Here is a 19,164-nt window from a genome sequence, read left to right as displayed (position 1 = left end):
GATTTAGAAGGAAGTGTTTAAAGCCACATATATGTGTTTACTATTAAAAATAACAATGGTGTATCACACTTCTACAGAAGTGAGGCACTATGAGATTCACTACCCAGAACTGAAAATGTGTGTAAGCGTGCTCTCCCATTCCCCACTCTCGGTTCTCACAGCACCCTGCAAGCAGGACACGTATAACCATCCGTGTGTTACTCTGAGGCCCCACACTTCAACAAGGTGAAACAGCCTACGAGACCACAGCTCCTAAGCCGCAGACTGGAAGCTGACCTCAATCCATGGGCCCCAGCCAGATGGGGAACCAAACAGCTGACCTCCTTCCATGACTCTCTTCTGACCCACCTCTTCACCACTGCCTGACCTGTATCGTGGCCTGAGTGTCTGCTGACACTTGGGTCCATGTTGACTATTCCCGCTCTGGTGCTGAGAGGAAGCGAGGCTGGCCATCATGAGTTTTGTATGGCTGATGTAACAGATTCCACAAGCTTGGGAGCTAAAAACAACACGAATGTATTAACTTACAGTTCTGCAGGTCAGAAGTCTTAAAATGCATCTCAAAGTGTTGGCAGGGCTGTGTTCTTTTCTAAAGGCTCCAGAAGAGAATCTCGTTTTTTTGCTTTTTCTTTTTCTGGTTTCTGGAGGCTGCCCACGTTCTGGCTTCTTCAAGGCCAGCAGGGACCAGTCTTTCTCACAACCCATCACTCTGCCTCCCTCGTCCACATTTTAAAGGACTGTCTACTGAACTTAAGTTCAGTTGGTCAGCAACCTAATTCTATCTGCAAACGGAGTTCTCCCCTGCCAGGTAATACTGTGGTTCCAGGGGTTAGGATATGGACGCGTGGGGAGGTGGGGAAGTGGCAGGCGTTATCTACCTACCGTAGCACATTACACTGTCTGACCTGGGTCTGGATGGAGGTGATGTGAGAAAGGAACGTGCCTGAGGAGCCCCTCTTCCTTGGGAATCAGCACTTTACTGGGGATCCTCATCTTTCCCTCTTGTGTCTTCCTCGGTCTCTCTGCCCAGTGCAGAGAGTCCTCATAGGCTTTTCTGAGAAAGATACCTAGAAAGTGGTATGAAGAATGCCTCCGGAGTTTATAAATTTGTACACTGACTAGAAAGGCTGGTGTGTGTGTGTGTGTGTGTGTGTGTGTGTGTGTGTGTGTGTGTGTGTGTGTGTGTGTGAAGAGTTGAGTCTTTAGTCAGATGTGAATTAAACTCTTAAGTTAAAAAAAAAGTGCTCAAATGTTATTAGTAAAAATGTTGAAACACAAAAAATTACAAATAAAATCTAAGCTTCCAACTACCTCTATTAGATGTCACCTTGGCAACCACTTCAATCTCTCTGAAATCCAGTTTCCTCAGTAAAATGGGGATAAGACATACCTTACAGAGTTGCTATTATGATTGCTACTTAGGCAAATTATGACGTATTTTAAACTCAGTAACAATGACTTCTTTTTTTCCTTTTTTCTCTTACTTATCTGAAAGACAGCTCAAAACCAATCCGAAGGACTTCAGAAAGAGCAAGTTCCTCCGGGATGACTCCCGAGAGGAGAGGAACATAAGCCACAAGGATCTGCCAAATCATTCTCCCTCACGATGGGACTACTCTTCTATCAAAACATAAATATCACACCTGATTTGCCAAAGAAGCCAATCCAGTCAAACTCAACTCGACTTGTGACTACCAAGTCGTCTGACCAATCTTACAAGTAAATCTATCAAAGCCAATCCATCTATGCACTTCTGCCTTCAAAGTTATCACCTTTGAAGATTATATAGTTATTCCACAAATGCTTCCAAGCTTAAAGCCCTTGAGGAGTTTCTGGTGTGTTCTAAAGTTACCAAATATTCATCTTTCCAGGAAAAGTTGATTTTTGAAAAGAGCTGCCAGTTACTCAGAGCCCAGTCTGATGAATATAACCAGATTAACATTTCTGGTTAATAGGGTGTGATTATAATAAAGCAGCGATAATTCTGTGTGTGTGGTTCATAAATTGGCCTTGAAGGTGTTGTACATTAAGGTTAAGTAAAGGGAGCATAATCGTAGTGGCGATTAAAGCCCGTTTTAGTGGGTTTATGATGTGAATGAATTCAGATAGCACTGGGAGTCATTACATATTTAAACAGTATTAAATGTTTCTCTTTATGAAAATCTTAATTATGACATTCTCTGAAATCTGATTTCACAGTATTAAAATGAAGGCTTTAAGGAAAAGCATTAAATGCTAATGAGAGCTTTATTATTTCAGTATATATTCTCTCGGGCCTTTGGTCAAGGTAAGTAATGATCAGATGAATGAGTTGGCAACCTTCCTGGCCTCTGAAGTCTACTAGTAATTGGAAGCTAAGTAACACACTGTCACATGTTTAAATATATTTAATAATAGTCCACCAACTTTTCCCTGTCTTGCTTTCTGGGCAATGAAACACCATGGCATTCTAACACAGATAAGGAAAGCTGGCTTTCTGTCCGGAGAATTTCTGAAAGTCATCCTGACTCAGCGCACTCAAGACTCTGTTTGCGTCCATCACATTAGCTTCCCCAAGCTCCTCATCCTCCAGGGACTTTTGATTTAAAGGTTTTCCATCAACTCCAATTTCTAACAACTTGAAAAATGGTTTTTGTTTTGTTTCTTTGGTACTTCAGTGCTCTATTATTCAGACTTAGGACCACAAAACCCAAATGTCTGATGAGGCAGAAGTACTAATATTTTCAAGTAGTCAGAGAAGATTCATAATCAAGTGAGGGGCTTGCAGCCACTAAGGTTCTACTGTTGTCTACATATCCAAAACCCTTAAAAACATGACTGAAATATTCTGAAGGCAGAGTCTGTAAGATCCCCTAAGAATGTCTGATTTAGGGACAAATCTGAAAGTACTGTTTATACCCCCAGGTGGTGCGGTGGTAAAGAACCGCCTGTCAATGCAGGAGACATAAGACAGCGAGTTCCATCCCTGGGTCAGGAAATCCCCTAGAGTAGGAAATGGTTACCCACTCCTATTCTGTCAATGGCATGAGAACTGGACTCACCAGTTTAGTGTCCCATCCTGTTCCCACCTCTGTATCTCTCTCTCATTCTCACACTCACACACTTGTAGCTCCTAAGACAAATGCCACTGGTTCTGTCAAACAGTTTGAAAACCAAGTTCAGATCAGTGTTGTTCTAACTGTAGGGCTCACCCCATTAATGGACTATAAAATCAATGCAGTGGTTGGAATCAGTAATTTGCAAAACAAAAAAGAAGTGCATTACATGAACTAATGGCTAAGTGAAAGTGACTCAGCCATGTCCAGCTCTTTGCGACCCCATGGACCATACAGTCCATGGAATTCTCTAGGCCAGAATACTGGAGTGGGTAGCCTTTCCCTTCTCCAGGGGATTTTCCCAACCCAGGGATCGAACCCAGGTCTCCTGCATTGCAGGCAGATTCTTTAATCAGCTGAGCCACAAGGGAAGCCCAAGAATACTGAAGTGGGTAGCCTATCCCTTCTCCAGCGAATCTTCCCCACCCAGGAATCGAACAGGAGTCTCCTGCATTGCAGGCAGATTCTTTACCAACCGAGCTATCAGGAAAGCCCTAGTATTGGTATCTATAAAACCTGTTATATATGCACATACAGACCCTCACGTACTGAGCTGTGACATAAACTGTATTTCTTAATGCAGATCATGGTCAAAATGGCTTGAAAGCTTTTGCTTTACCTTCTCTTGTAGCCTCGATTTCTTCCATTTCCTCAGTCACATAAACCTCCATTGATACCAAACCACTCGTGGTTCCTCAAACCCAACCGACTCTTCCCCTTCTATGCATCCATGGTGTATGACACCAGGCACCTCTTCCGTGTGTGTAAGTGTATGGTGCAAGGCACTAGGAATGAGTTCTGAGGAAAACCAAAATCTTGCTCACATGGACAGACAAATATTATACGAATCACACTAATACTTAGCTGTGAACCCAAGTTAAGTAGTCTAAATGAAACACATCTGGATTTTCAAGAACATGAACCAAAGACAATTAATCTCAGGAGACAAGGGAGCCATCTCTGTAGAAGAATCCATTAGCGGAGAGCTAAAGAACATGTCAAAGTTAACTAGGTAAACAGGCAGTTAGCATTCCAGATAGAACAACATATAGGCAGCCCTGGGATGAGAGAGGACATGGCATGTTTGAGGAACTGAAAAAAAGCCCAGAGAATGAGCAGGAGGGCAGCCCAAGACAGGACCGGAGAGGCTGACAGTGGCTAGGCCAGCTGGGGACCTAGGGGCTAGGGTTTTGTTTCTGTCCTCAGAGTAATGGAAAGCCATGCAAGGATTTAAGCAAAAGATGATGAATAAAGAGTTGTGAAGACACTATGTTCTGCAGAGTGGAAGACGGACTAGAGGGAAGGAGTGACTGCACGGAGGCAAGTTAGGAAGCTAGTAGAATCCGGGTGAATAGTGACAGTGAACTGACTCAATATACTGGAAGTCAAGGGGGAGAGGAAAAAGGGTGTGGTAGTGAAACGGAGATTGACTGCTAGGTTCTGACTTGCGTAACTGGGTAGATGATGCTGCTTGCCGAGAGTAAACTGGAAAAGATCAGGTTTGGAGAAGACTCTGGGTTCCGTCTTGAATAAGCTGCTTGGATACGTATCTTGGCTAAGACAACCTGGAAGCCATGGGAGTACAGATGGTAAATGAAATTGGGTGTATGAGCATAAGGAAAACACCTGGGCTTGTGCCCTGAAGGCCTCTCCACTTCCTGGTGTTATATTCCTACTTACTATAATGTCTCTGAGTACGCACAGTTAACAACACAGGTTTTACCTGCTGCTGCTGCTGCTGCTGCTAAGTTGCTTCAGTCGTGTCCGACTCTGTGCAACCCCACAGACGGCAGCCCACCAGGCTCCGCCGTCCCTGGGATTCTCTAGGCAAGATCACTGGAATGGGTTGCCATTTCCTTCTCCAATGCATGAAAGTGAAGTCGCTCAGTCGTGTCTGACCCTCAGAGACCCCATGGACTGCAGCCCACCAGGCTCCTCCGTCCATGGGGTTTCCCAGGCAAGAGCACTGGAGTGGGGTGCCATTGCCTTCTCCGGGTTTTATCTGCGTTAAAGTTCAAATATAGAAATAATAAAAAAGCGAAAATCTGCTCACTCTAGGGGTAATTAATAATTTGATATGACCCTTATATACATTTTTAAGTGGGATTATGCTTTACATACTTTTCTAAAATCAGCAATGTAGTAAGAATATTCTTCTCCATCATGATATAGACAGTTCTATCTTACTCGCCTGAATGGCTACAGTATTACATGGTGGGCCTGCATTGCCATTTAACCAACGCCCCAGTCGCCACTGATTGGCAGTTGGGTTACCTCAGTTACTGCCCATTCAGTAGTCACTGACCTCCTTCTGCCTTGCTCACTGAGGCCTGATTTTGTTCGAACAGCAACATGTTCCACCTTATGATGGCTCACAATTGGCTTAAGGCAACAGAGACCATCCTGTTGCCCACCTTTCCAACTTCCCTTGGGGCCATGGGCAGTCATGTTACCAGGTTCTGGCTAATGACCCCAAGGAGAAGTCTGTTATGAGAGTTTCTGAGTAAGCTTTTGCTTTCCTGATAAAGGAGAAACAACAGGAATACTGCTCTTTCCCCTGTTTTGGACTTGAACGTGATGACTGGAGTTTCAAAAGTCATTTTGCAATTACAAGGACATAAGCCAGAACTAAGAATAGTAAAGCAGAAAGACAAAGAGAAAAAGCCTGGGCCCTGATTCACATAGACACACAGGTAAACACTGACTCATTTTAAAGAATGCAAATATATTTCCACTTTAAAGCCTGAAAAAAGTAAAATGAAATGTTTTAAAGATTCATAGCAGAGACATAAGTGATGCCCTAAAAAATAAGAAGCACACTCAGAACACAATGGGGAAGACACTTTCAACAGTCCCTGAGAACCTTCAGGTGCTGGGTCCAGAAGCGCCTTTCTGGCTCCCTGCCCAGCCCAGCCCTCTGCCCTGCAACTCAACAGGACGGCCTCTGTACACAATCTCTGACACCTCTTCTCGGTGTAAATTTATGTCTTCTTTTGGCTGCTCTTTGAAAATGTGCCATATTAAGAAATAATCTTTTACATGAAAAGCTAGGAGGTATTTTAACTGGATGAACCATAACTTCGTAAGTTCATAACTAGAATAAATTAAACAGAAGTAAAAACCTTTAAAAACAGAAGAAAAATAAAACCCCTCCCTTTGTGAGAAAAAGTGCTTCTTAGCTATTTAATTTAGAAAACAATTTCTGTTATTTTACTATAATGGTGACGGTATCTTCTGTTCTCAATTTTGCCAACTTCTCATGTTCTGGCAAAATATGTTAGAATTCTCAAAATTCAGCAACTCGCAGCTTCACTTTAAACAAACACTTAAAGGCTATTAAATTACTAAATTTATACTGTGTAAATAAACTATAATTTTAAATATTAGACACAAAACAATTTTATGTATAATTCAAATTGTACATAATCCACATTTATGCTTCTAAACAAACAGAAGCTCACATTTGTACTACTTTCATACTTTACAAAGTGCTTTTATATACATTTTCTCATTTTTTATTCGAAACAAACATGTGAGTTAAATATTATTCCCATTTCACAAGTAGAAATAGAACCAGACATTATTCAGTGCTTTAACCAGTATACAGTGTAGCCCTGAGACTTTAGATCTGCAAAGGGTTTTAATAATGCAAATATCACATATATATCAATTTTTATCACCATTTTCAAGTTTCCATTTTCTTAACAAAGGAAAACAATGAAAAATTTTCTACAATCTAATAATAAAAGTGGGAAATATTATATATACAACTGTATACTAACCCAGTGAGTGAGATCTATCAGAAGCAAGTTTACTCTGAAGGTCCTATATTGTTACCTGTATACAGGGCACCAGTATCAGAACCATGTTTACACGAGTAATTTTTCTACTTTAGAGAAAATAATCCAGGACATTCCTATTGCCTCCAGGTCTTGTGTGTGTGTGTATGTGTTAGGGTATGAAAGTGGCCAAGTGTGTGGTATGTGTGTGTGTTAGGGTATGTAAGCGGTCAGGAAGTGGTGTGTCTGTGTTAGGGTATGCAAGTGGCCAGGAAGGTAGGTAGGAGTGTGCATGTGTGTGTGTGTGTGTGCGTGTGTGTGTTAGGGTATGTAAGTGGCCATGTGTGTTTGTGTGTGTGTGTGTTAGGGTATGTAAGTGGGCAGAAAGGATACGGAAAAATACTTAATCCAAATTTGGAGTTATAGGATCTCTGATTTTCCCATCTGCAGTAACTTGAGAAATTTGGTCATATGTCTCATCTATAGTAATACATTTTCTTTCCACACCCCTCCTTCTTCTTAAGTACTGTCTACCATTAAGATTAGAAATTCCAACAGGTGGCTTTTCTTTCTGAATTATCTTCCCTATTGCATACTTTTTTCCCCCAGAATTTTCCTTTCCTATTTCTGTATCTTGAAGACATTTCATTATAGTAGATGACAGAGCTATAGTTTATATTCACTGTGATAAAAGATCAGTTTCAGCATTGATTTCCCAGCAAAAAGCTGACAGAAAAGTCACCACAAAGGGAAAAAACTGCGTTAACTGGCAGTGCAGTGACACCTGCACTCAGAAAGCTGCACTGCAGCCTCCCTAAATCTGAGCTAATCTTCTCTCATCACTGTGCTGTCAATTTTCAGAGGAAAATTCTGGCTGGTTTCATTACTGTGCTGTCAATTTACAGAGGGAAATTCTGCCTGGTCTTGAGTTCAAAGCACACCAGAATGTTTAAATTATTGGTTCAATGAATTATTTTTTGATGTTATGTTTTTATTGCATCTGAAGACATTTTCAATAAACATCTGGAGTTTGGAGCCTTGGCTAGGTAAGGAAGCAAGGGGAAGTTGCTCATTTGTGTCCAACTCTTTGCGACCTCATGGACTGTAGCCTATCAGGTTCTTCCATCCATGGGATTTTCCAGTTAAGAGTACTGGAGTGGGATGCCATTTCCTTCTCCAGAGGATCTTCCCGACCCAGGGATCGAACCCAGGTCTCTTGCATTGTAGGCAGACGCTTTACCGTCTGAGCCACCAGGGAAGTCTCTAATCCTTTTGCAGTAGAAATCAAATTTTTCTGGCATGACTCCATTGCCAGCAATGGGATTTATCAAAACTACAAACGCTAGCACATTGAATATTTCAATACTGTACTCAACTGTTCATATTTTAGCTATGAAACAAACCAAATGTAAATGCTTAATATATAATACAAATCCACAGATTCTTCACAGAAGAAAACAATGGAAGACTGATTTTCTACATGTCACCTGCTCATTAGTTCTTCAATAATATGTCTTGAGTTATTTCAAATATAATGTATACACCACTACCTATGTTTTTCAACATTTCCTATCTAGGTCCTAAAGGGTATAAACAAGGATGCATACAGTCAGGTTGTTTTTATAAACTTTTGGTGTTTCTTCTGTTATGCATCTTACAATAATGAATATAAGGAGACAAAGACAAATGTACATTTAAGTTAGTGGTTACACGAATTTTGCTTATATGGCTAATTGTTTCTATGGGTCTTGCAAATGACAAAATAAAATAACAAAGTCTGATAAGCCCATCCATGCCCCGTGAACTTTAGTCCACTCACAGCATACCTTGATTCAGTCACTATTTATTAGTTTTGAAAAATGTTTTTTAAAAGCTCTGCAAACCACACTTTATTACAAATTTCTGAATCATGAGGGGGTAAACTGACACAGTTCCCTCATGTCGCTGACTCTTTTTGAGGGGAAATCCCTGCAATTACACAAGAGTTCCCGAGCTCGATAAAAAGGTGACCGTGCCCTAAGCCTGGCCTCACTCTACAGCCCCTTTGACCCAAGGCACAGTCCCTGGTGCATCTTTCTGAGATTTAGCTTCCGGGAAATTTTCAGCAAACCTCTCTCGTGCTTTCTCCCAGTTCTTTTTGCTCTTGTTTTGGAGAAGCTGAACATCTTCAATTGAAGATGGCTTGCCTGTCCCCAAGCCTGCATGTGTTCGCCGAAGCTGAAGCTGGATCTGTTACCAAAAGTTGAGAAGAGAACTTACTGCAGCACCTAAACACACTGAGAGCTGCTTTATCCAATCTGATACTTGTAACCATAATTCTTTGAATTAGAGAAGATTGATGCATAAGAAAAAACTGTCAAATGCATCAAATACATACAGGGATATTACATACATGGTGATACGTGGGACTTACACTCATTTTTCTACACTGTCTTGCTTATCAATAAGAACAGTGGACTCTATAATAAAACAGAGTGGTCCTTAAACAGCAATCACCGTATTTCACTGAGATGCTGCAGAATCAATCTGTCATCTACTCTAACCACAAGTAAAAGCAATGGATGTATGTAAACCTACAGTCTGAGCCTCACCTAAGTAAGTGAAGGATAAGTTAGACCTCTGACTCATGAAGAGTTTGTTTTCATAAAAGGAGGGGAGGACTTCTCATTATTTTGAGAACCATTAAAAGCCACAGATTACTGAGTGTCTAATGTATGTCAGGCATCAACCTAGGGGCTTTATTTTCAGATATTTCGGAAAAAGTTCTCATTATCCCCATTTAAACAGATGAAAACTGAAGTCCAAATGGGCCCTAAGTCATACAGCAAGTGAGAGAGCCCACACTCTAACCTGACTGCAAAACTCATGTTCTTTCCTCTGTACCGCCAATGAAAGGATTTACATTAAATCTTCCATTATTTTTTTAGGTGCCAAGTCATTATCAAGAATGCTCTGTGGTCGTATTACTACCTTGTAAGGTTTCTGTGAAAGAGAATCTGAACCGCCAATGAACCATGGGACTGCAGAACTGAACCACTGTATTGTTTTCTAGACAGGATTCACTCTATTGCCTGTTACATGCTCTGAATCTTGAACCTAAAACGGATTCTCCAGCTAGTACAGAATCTGACTGTTCGTAAGGTAACACTTGATTGTTCCTGCATGTTAGGACAAGGCACAGTAAACAAAGCCATTGAAAATAAAAGGCACAGAAGAACGTCTGGCTCAGGAAAAAAACACTGATTATTTAAAGGTTTAGGAAGTCTCTAAGAGGCTTCCGAAAAACAAAACAGATCATAAACACAAAAATTTGGTAATTGTGATTGCCGCAAAGGTAGTTACCATGTCTCTTTGCTTGCTACCATACTCCTAGCACTTAGAGCAACGCCTAGCATATAGTAAGTATACAGTAAATATATCTGTTACAAGAGTAACAACTGAAAGAAACCACAAGTCTTACCGGAGTTTTCATGCCTCCACCGTCCTTCCCTAGGCCCTCTCCTTTCTTCCATCCCATCTTCTCCAACATCTTCCGACCTTTATTGCTATCAGTAATTTCACTTTAGAGAAAATTAAGATGATAGTTGATTTTGAGACCATTTAAATCACATTTATAATAAACTAAAGAATTAAAAATAATTGGTACAACTACTTTAGAAAACCACTTGGCTTTCCCTAATAAAGTTGAAGACAGACAAACTCTAATCCTACATATACTAAACAGAAAAGCATGTATACGGTGCACCAAAAAGACATGGACAAGAATTTCTGCAGCCAAATCTAACAACCACCACAAATTAGAAATAATTCAGATGTCCATTGGTGGTAAAGTGGATAAACTGTGTCGTATCTATACAGAATACAGAGCAATGAAAAGAAAATGCACCTCACAAAGTAATGCTGGGTGAAAAGAAGACAGACCCAAAATCAATACTACATTACTCCATATACTTAAAATTAAAAATTAAGCAAAATTAATGTGCCACTGCTGCAAGTCAGCAGAAGAGTCACTTCTGGGGAGGAGAGAGGGATGGTGACTCAGAGGGGACACTAGGAGGCCAGGCTTCTGGGGTTACTCAGGGTTTTCTATTTCTTGACCAAGACTGGGTTCTGCAATGTGTTAATCTTACGTCATTGATATTGATACTTAACATTTGTGAATTTAACACCAATTTAAAAAGTTAAAATGAAAGTAAACCTTTCATTAACTAGTTGCATTTTGTTTTATGATTTTATGGTCTAATATAAGGATATTTTAATTTTATGTTCTATCACATTGTCTTTTCAGTTCTACAAAATGTTAAATTAGCTCTTCAATAAAAATAGACGAAGCAATGCCAGACCAATGTTATTTCATTATTTATTAACTGTAATGTAATCTTTGTATTGTCCAGCAATTATTTCAAAAATATTAAACCTTGAAAATATTTGTCAAGTTGCTTGGTATATGTAGTCTAAAATATTGTATTTCATAAAATCTGACTCCATAAATTCAAAGATGCACTGTTAGTTTATGTACCATTATGAAAAAATTGCTATTATATGTAACCGTAAAATTCTATCCAAGTAATATATCTTAGAGCCAATAAAATATGATATCAAGTCAAATTTTAATAATTGCTAGTTCTACATGAAAAATTTAAATAACTAAACCTAGAATTTATATTTTGAGAAAAAAATGTAGCTAATATATGCTTAAATGTAGAACTATAATCATATTGTAGGTTTCAAAATTACAGTTTTCATGTTTATCAATGCTACTTAACCAAGAGGAAAGAACTGAATCAAAAATAAGTAAGAAAAATAGTATTTCAGGGTCAAGAACACAAGCAGTTGAGTAAATAACTGTTAAAAGTATCAGTCTATTACCAATTTCTTACTAGCCCAGCCTTCTAAATACAGTATATAAACATATGGTCACTCAGTTGGGTGGCTAGAATGTGAGTTATGCATATACATGTATGTGTATGTGTGTGTTTAAGTTTATATGTGATAAATATGTATGTATCCATATTCATGTATACGATCAGTAATTTTCCAGGGAATAGCAGAATACCAATATTAAAGGAAAATGTAAATAGAACTTCCACAGTCCTATAAATCAGATTTGTCCTATGAGTGTGATTATGGTACAAGGACTTTTTCAAGCAACTAAAATTTAATACTTACGAATGAACAGATGCAGGAGCATCATCTCTTTGGAAAGTTCCTTCACTTCCAATCTGCTCCCTACGTTTTCCAGCTCTGTCTTTATATTTTGGATTCTTCAATGTCTTTTCATCTTCGTAGTCTGTGTTCTTTATAAACATGAAATATTCATTGAGGAAAACAAAATTAAAAAAATGTCTGTATATTTGCCTTGCTTAGTGAATATGGTTCAATGCGGTCTCTATTAAATAAGTCATGATATAAATTAAGACATGATACAAATTAAGACAATTATGCTACTAATACTTTTAGTCTATCCCCTTTAAAATGTTTATTATCATTTCAAGTTGTGCTACAATATAAATTGTACATAGAATATAAACCATATATAAATTATAATATGTAGTTATATGAAAATATAGTAAAAAATACAGTATATTTTGAATTAATGATATGTATTCATATTCTCATATGACTACCAGTATGAAAAGAAACATAGAGAACCCCTGGGGTTGGGAAAAAAATCTATTTCTCCTTTTCTCTAAGGAACTGAGAGTTCCAAAAGATCTAAAAAGTTTTGATACTGTTCCTTAAAAGGGAAAAATGTAGAAAGTCTTTTTTTTTTTTTTTTTTTTCAGATCATGAACTCCTTATTGCAAAATTCAGACTTAAATTGAAGAAAGTAGGGAAGACCACTAGACCATTCAGGTATGACCTAAATCAAATCCCTTATGATTATACAGTGGAAGTGAGAAATAGATTTAAGGGACTAGATCTGGTAGACAGAGTGCCTGATGAACTATGGACAGAGGTTCGTGACATTCTACAAGAGACAGGGATCAAGAAAGTCTTTTAAAAAATAGATAAAAAACAAATACTCTTTTACAATGGCAACAATAATAGCTTTTTACTTCAATACAGCTTCACTATATGATTAATCAGTCACTCAACAAAAATTACTGAGTAAAGAATAAGTTAAGCTCTATGTAAGGTGGCAGAATGCAAAGAAATTTATAATTCTCAAGTGCAGACATACAATCTTCAGCATACTGGTTCAACAATAAAAGTATGCCCAAGACAAGCCAGGGGCACAAAAGAGGCAATTCAGCGTGGGGTTTCAAAGAGGAATTCTCTTCCCTTTTTTTACTATTTGCTAACCTTTATATAAAAAATTGGAGTAGGAAATAGCAACCCCCTCCAGTATTCTTGCCTGGAAAATCCCATGAACAGAGGAGCCTGGTGGGCTACAGTCCATAGGGTCGCAAGAGTCCATAGGGTTGCCAGGAGTTGGACATGACTAAGCACGCACATATAAAAAGTATAAAAAACACTCATCAAAAAACACACTACAGACTGCTAGAGCAATGTAAGGAAAGCAGCACAGAAGTTTTTACTTAATTTTACTTTCAAAACAGAGAAATGAAGAACCACCAATCCTAACGGATATTCGCCCTCAGAAAATGATGCAGAAATTGAGCTAAAATTTTGAGAAAACATTTTATTCTCTCCTTATAGATCTTCTACTTTCCTCCCAAATTAACCTCTTGACATTTTTTCTATTATGATTTCTCTTTTAGTACAACAGTAACAAAAAAAATACAATTTTGCAGAAAAATTTTGGCAGCATCTTCTCTGATATCTTCATAAAGTATAAAAAGCACTGGACAAATACACTTAAGACCTACAATTCTGTATCTAGCTCTGTCATTTAGTAGCTGGGTGACCAGATCTGGTTTCTCCAATGTAAACTAGCAATATTAATTACTTTCTTGCTCTATTATAGAATTAAATGGTAATTTTAACTGCCTTATTGATACGTAATTAACAAACAATAAATTATACATGAAGTGTACAATTAGATACTTTTGAGATTTGTATACACTTATGAACTTAAAACTGGACATGGAACAACAGACTGGTTCCAAATCGGGAAAGGGGTACGTCAAGGCTGTATATTGTCACCCTGCTTATTTAACTTACATGCAGAGCACATCAGGCGAAATGCCAGGCTTGATGAAGCACAAACTGGAATCAAAATTTCTGGGAGAAATATCAGTAACCTCAGATACACAGATGACACCACCCTTATGCCAGAAAGCGAAGAAGAACTAAAGAGCCTTTTGATGAAAGTGAAAGAGAGTGAAAAAGTTGGCTTAAATCTCAACATTAAGAAAACTTAAGATCATAGCATCTGGTCCCATCACTTTATGGCAAATATATGGGGAAACAATGGAAACACTGACAGACTTTATTTCTGGGGGTTCCAAAATCATTGCAGATGGTGACTGCAGCCACGAAATTAGAAGACGTTTGCTCCTTGGAAGAAAAGCTATGACCAACCTGGACAGCATATTAAAAAGCAGAGACATTACTTTACCAACAAAGGCCCGTCTAGTCAAAGCTATGGTTTTCCCAGGAGTCACCTATGGATCTGAGAGCTGGACTATAAAGAAAGCTGAACGCCAAAGAATCGATGCTTTTGAACTGTGGTGTTGGAGGAGACTCTTGAGAGTCCCTTGGACTGCAAGGAAATCCAACCAGTCCATCCTAAAGGAAATCAGTCCTAAATATTCATTAGAAGGACTGATGCTGAAGCTGAAACTCCAGTACTTTAGCCACCTGACGTGAAGAACTGCCTCACTGGAAAAGACCCTGATGCTGGGAAAGATTGAGGGCAGGAGAAGGAGGGGGTCAACAGAGGAAGAAATGGTCAGATGGCATCACCGACTCAATGGACATGAGTTTGAGCAAGCTCCTGGAGTTGGTGATAGACAGGGAGGCCTGGCCTGCTGCAGTCCATGAGGTCACACAGAGCTGGACACGACTGAGTGACTGAACTGAACTGATACACTTATGAAACCATCGCAATTAGGATAATAGATATTCATCTCCCACAAAAGTATCCTTGTCTTTTTTTTATAATCCATCCCTCCAGACCCTCTGCCTGTGCATCCTTCCTCTCCTGTATCCAGGCACCTACTGATCTGCCATGATACATTAGTTTGCTTTCCTAGAATTTTATAGAACTGAAGTCCATATACAGTTGATCCTTGAACAACATGAATTTGAACTTTGCAGGTCCACTGATACAGATTTTTTTCCACTGGTAAATATGACAGTACTACCCCATCTGTAATTGGTTGAATCTGCAGATGCAGAACACGAGATACAGACAAACTGTAGTTACGGAGGGCTGAGTACAGACATGAAGATTTTTCAACCGAGGTGAGATCCGGCACAGCTAATCCCTGTGTTGCTCAATAGTCATCTGTACTCTTTCTGCCTGGCTTTCACTCAGCATAATCATTTTGAGATCCATCTACGTTGTAATCTGTATTAATAGCCTATGTTTGTTTCTTTTTTTTATTGTTAGAGTGTTTAACATACACATTTAACATAGTTTATCTCTTAATGATGGACATGAGTGTTTTTTTCCAGTTTTTGGCTATTAGGAAAAAAAGCTGTTGTGACCATTTGTTCCCCAGTCTTTGTATGAACATACGCTTTCACTTCTCTTGGGTGAATACTCTGAAGCAGAATGGTGAATCATATAGGTGTACACAGAACTTTTAGACAAAGTATTAAACTCTTTACCAAAGCCACTGTACCATGTGTAGTCTCATCAGCACTGTATGAGAGATCCAGCTCTTCCACATGCCAGCAACACAATATAGTCTTAAATGGTTTTAATTTGCATTTCCAGAAAATCCCATGGATGGAGGAGCCTGGTGGGCTACAGTCCATGGGGTCGCTAAGAGTTGGACACGACTGAGCGACTTCACTTTCACTTTTCAGTTTCATGCATTGGAGAAGGAAATGGCAACCCACTCCAGTGTTCTTGCCTGGAGAATCCCAGGGACAGGGGAGCCTGGTAGGCTGCCGTCTATGGGGTCGAACAGAGTTGGACACGACTCAAGCAACTTAGCAGCAGCAGCAGCAGCAGTAACTAATGATACTAAACATCTTTTCATAACTGCCATCTGCTTTGGTGAAGTGTCTATTCAAATCATTTGCTCATTTAAAAATTTTTTCCTTTATTGAATTTTGAGAGCTCTTTGTAAACTTCATCGGATACATGATTTACAAATATTTTTGCCAGTCTGTGGCTTATCTTTTCATTCTCTTAACAACATCTTGGGAAGAACAGAAATTTTGGAGGAGTATAATTTGTGCTTTTAAGGATTGTGCTTTTAGTGTTAAATATCTAAAAATTCTTTGCCTAACTCTTTTTTTAAGGTTTGGTTCTAGAAGTCTTATAGTTTTAAGTTTCAGATGTATATGTATAGTCCATTCTGAGTTCATTTTTGTATGTTATGAGGTGTGGATCAAGGCTGCTGTTACTGCTTTTGTTGTGGTATGTGCTGTGTTGACTTTCCAATTAGCTCAGCACTGTTTGTTGGAAAAAGACTATCGTTTCTCCATGAAACTGTCTTTATACCTTTGCTGAAAATCATACATACACACACATATTTATCTATGCATCTATCTGTCTATATAGGTCTATTTCTGGCCTCATTAGTCTGTCCATCAACATATTTGTTTCTCTTTTTGCCAATGCTACTGTCTTTATTATAAGAGTTTATAGTAAGTCTTGAAATCAGGCAGCATTAGCGCTCTGACCATATTTTTCAATGGTATCGTTTTAATGTAAGTTTTTTAAAAATCAGAAATGGCTACTGAAATGCAGAGTACTGTCATCACTTTTCTACTCCAATCTCAATAGTTGTTGAAGTAAACAGTAAACAACTAGCAGGAATTACATGAATCTCAAAATAATTACGAGTAGCTTCTCTCTTTTATACATAAAAATTGACTATGCTTATCTAAGAGCTTCCCTGGTAGCTCAGCTGGTCAAAAATCTGCCTCCAATGCAGGAGCAATGATCAATTCCTGGGTTGGGAAGATCGGCTGGAGAAGGGATAGGCTATCCATTCCAGTATTCTTGGGCTTCCCTGGTGGCTCAGACGGTAAAGAATCCACCTGCAATGCAGGAGACCTGGGTTCGATCCTTGGATTGGGAAGATCCCCTGGAGGAGGGCCTGGAAATCCATTCCAGTGTTCTCGCCTGGAGAATCCTATGGACAGAGAAGCCTGGTGGGCTACAGCCCATGGGGTTGCAAACAGCCCACGGGGTCACAAAGAGTCAGACATGACTGAGCAACTCAGCACAGCATGCTGATCTAAAGGCAGTTTTACACAAAACCAGACACCCAGTTTAGCACATGTAACAGTATTTAATTTCCTTACCTGCAAACCATATTTTACTCGTATTTTCTTTAATTCTTTCCTCCTTTCCAACTCTTTTTCCTCCTTACTTAGTGCTGGACCAACTAAAAGGAAAAATTGAGTTTAAAAAAAAACACTAAGTTTGATATAATACTGTTTATTTATTATGAAAAACTAATAGTACTAGTATTCCATCTCCAGATTAACAAAAAGTTCAAATAAATTAATATAAAAGTATCTTGGGCTGTGATGATGTCCTTTCAGCATTTTGGTAATTAAATCTAATTGGAAAGTAAATCAAACCCCAAAGAGTATAAGAATGTTACAGTTTAGATACTAAAAGAAATACTGAACATCTTAATTTTTCAATATGGTTATTGTAATAGTATCCCAGTTGTATCCCAGAAATATTGTGAGTTCTCTGAAAGAATATAAGTTTGTGCAAAAGAAAAAACACAGAATTCAAGAGTCACATTATTGTGTAGTGTGCCCTACTCATTTTCATAATGTAGTATATAGGAAAACAAAAAATACATAATGAACATATTTAGTTAGCATTAAGAGGAAAAAATAATGTAAGGAAAATTACAAGTTCAGAGTATCTCTTTCAATTTTTAAAGCCTTAAATAAGAAAGTTTTAACAAGATAGCAAACTTATACAGTACTATTATAGAAAATAATGGTATATACACAGATAATACATCAACAAACTGTAATTAGGAAAGCAGACATATCAACCAATATATCTTAATACCTTAGCCTATTATTTTCTATATTATTATTTTACATCAAAGTTTAACTGTGGATTACTTTTTATAACAGTAAACAGCTGTTAAAGAAAAACCTTGGGCTTCCCAGGTAGCTCAGTGGCAAAGAATCCACCTGCCAACGTAGGAGAGGCGGGTTTGATCCCTGGGTCGGGAAGATCCTTTGGAGAAAGAAATGGCAACCCACTTCAGTATTCTTGCCTGGAGAATCCCATGGCCAGAGGAGCGTGGTGGGCTATAGTCCATGGGGTTGCAAAGAAGCCAGGCACAACTTAGTGACTAACACCACAAACCTTTATTTATCTATGTCACAGTTACCCCTCTGAAGGACGGTTAGCCACCACTGCAGTGCTGCTTCAAAGCCCTACAGACTTGGAACTTCTCTGGTAGTTCAGTGCTGACTCTGTGCTCCCAATACAGGGGGCCTAGGTTCACTCCTGGTCAGGGACCTACATCCTGCATACAGCAAGGAAGGGCCCGCGGGCCACACCTAAGACCTGGCATGGCCACATAATAAATAATTAAAAAGATAAAAAGCCGACAGACTGAATTAGCAACAGCAGAGCTATCAATTATCATTCCTGGTCAGAAGGTAACCTAATGCTGTAACACTACAACTATTACATAGAAAAATCAACTGCAATCCTAATCTACTACCTAAGTCCCACATTTCAAAACATGTTATTTTTTTAGCCTCATCTGATAGTATTCACTGAAATATAAATGTATCTCAATAGAGTGTTATATCAATTAGATATGAAGCTGGTAGCTACTGATACATTTTTTAGAACACTTTGTGAATTAAAAAGTTATCACACACATAAACAGTATGTTTCACATACCAAAAAGTTCATCTTTCTTATCAAGACGAAGGTGAGCTCTAACCTGCCCTGGTTCACAGCCATCACAGGTATCACTGCCAGGGTGAATATGAAATGACAACACAGTCTCTCCGATTTTCACTTCATCCCCATGCTCAAGTACATAAGGGTCACATTTAGTTTTGGGCTAAAGGGGAAAAAAATAACAAAACAGAAATCCAAGAGTTACATATGATTATTTATTTTATGGTTACTGTAAATAATGTCAGATTTTAACAAAAAATATTGAGATGGTTCTCAATGAGACAGACAGACATATGCATACATA

General features: G+C 38.7%; 1 protein-coding gene across 2 annotated transcripts in view; it reads right to left on the bottom strand.

Annotated features, from left to right (window-relative positions):
* Positions 1-6,476: 6,476 nt before the first annotated feature.
* AGGF1 (angiogenic factor with G-patch and FHA domains 1) overlaps positions 6,477-19,164 on the bottom strand; it is a 47,500-nt gene continuing 34,812 nt past the window's right edge. Inside the window, exons 10-14 of one of the 2 annotated variants that reach the window (XM_019968075.2) lie at positions 18,858-19,023; positions 17,270-17,352; positions 12,044-12,171; positions 10,335-10,434; positions 6,477-9,103 (exon numbers count right to left, since the gene is read on the bottom strand). In XM_019968075.2, the coding sequence (XP_019823634.2) occupies positions 8,903-9,103; positions 10,335-10,434; positions 12,044-12,171; positions 17,270-17,352; positions 18,858-19,023 (678 nt within the window). In that variant the 3' untranslated portion in view covers positions 6,477-8,902. Of the gene's footprint in view, positions 9,104-10,334; positions 10,435-12,043; positions 12,172-14,256; positions 17,098-17,269; positions 17,353-18,857; positions 19,024-19,164 lie in introns of those variants that run through there. The other variant, XM_070796634.1, reaches the window with a different exon arrangement.

Source organism: Bos indicus, chromosome 10 (assembly GCF_029378745.1).
Source record: "Bos indicus isolate NIAB-ARS_2022 breed Sahiwal x Tharparkar chromosome 10, NIAB-ARS_B.indTharparkar_mat_pri_1.0, whole genome shotgun sequence".
Classification (NCBI taxonomy): Eukaryota; Metazoa; Chordata; class Mammalia; order Artiodactyla; family Bovidae; genus Bos; species Bos indicus.
Note: the sequence above shows the minus strand (reverse complement) of the source record. Positions and strands in the feature narration are given on the sequence as shown.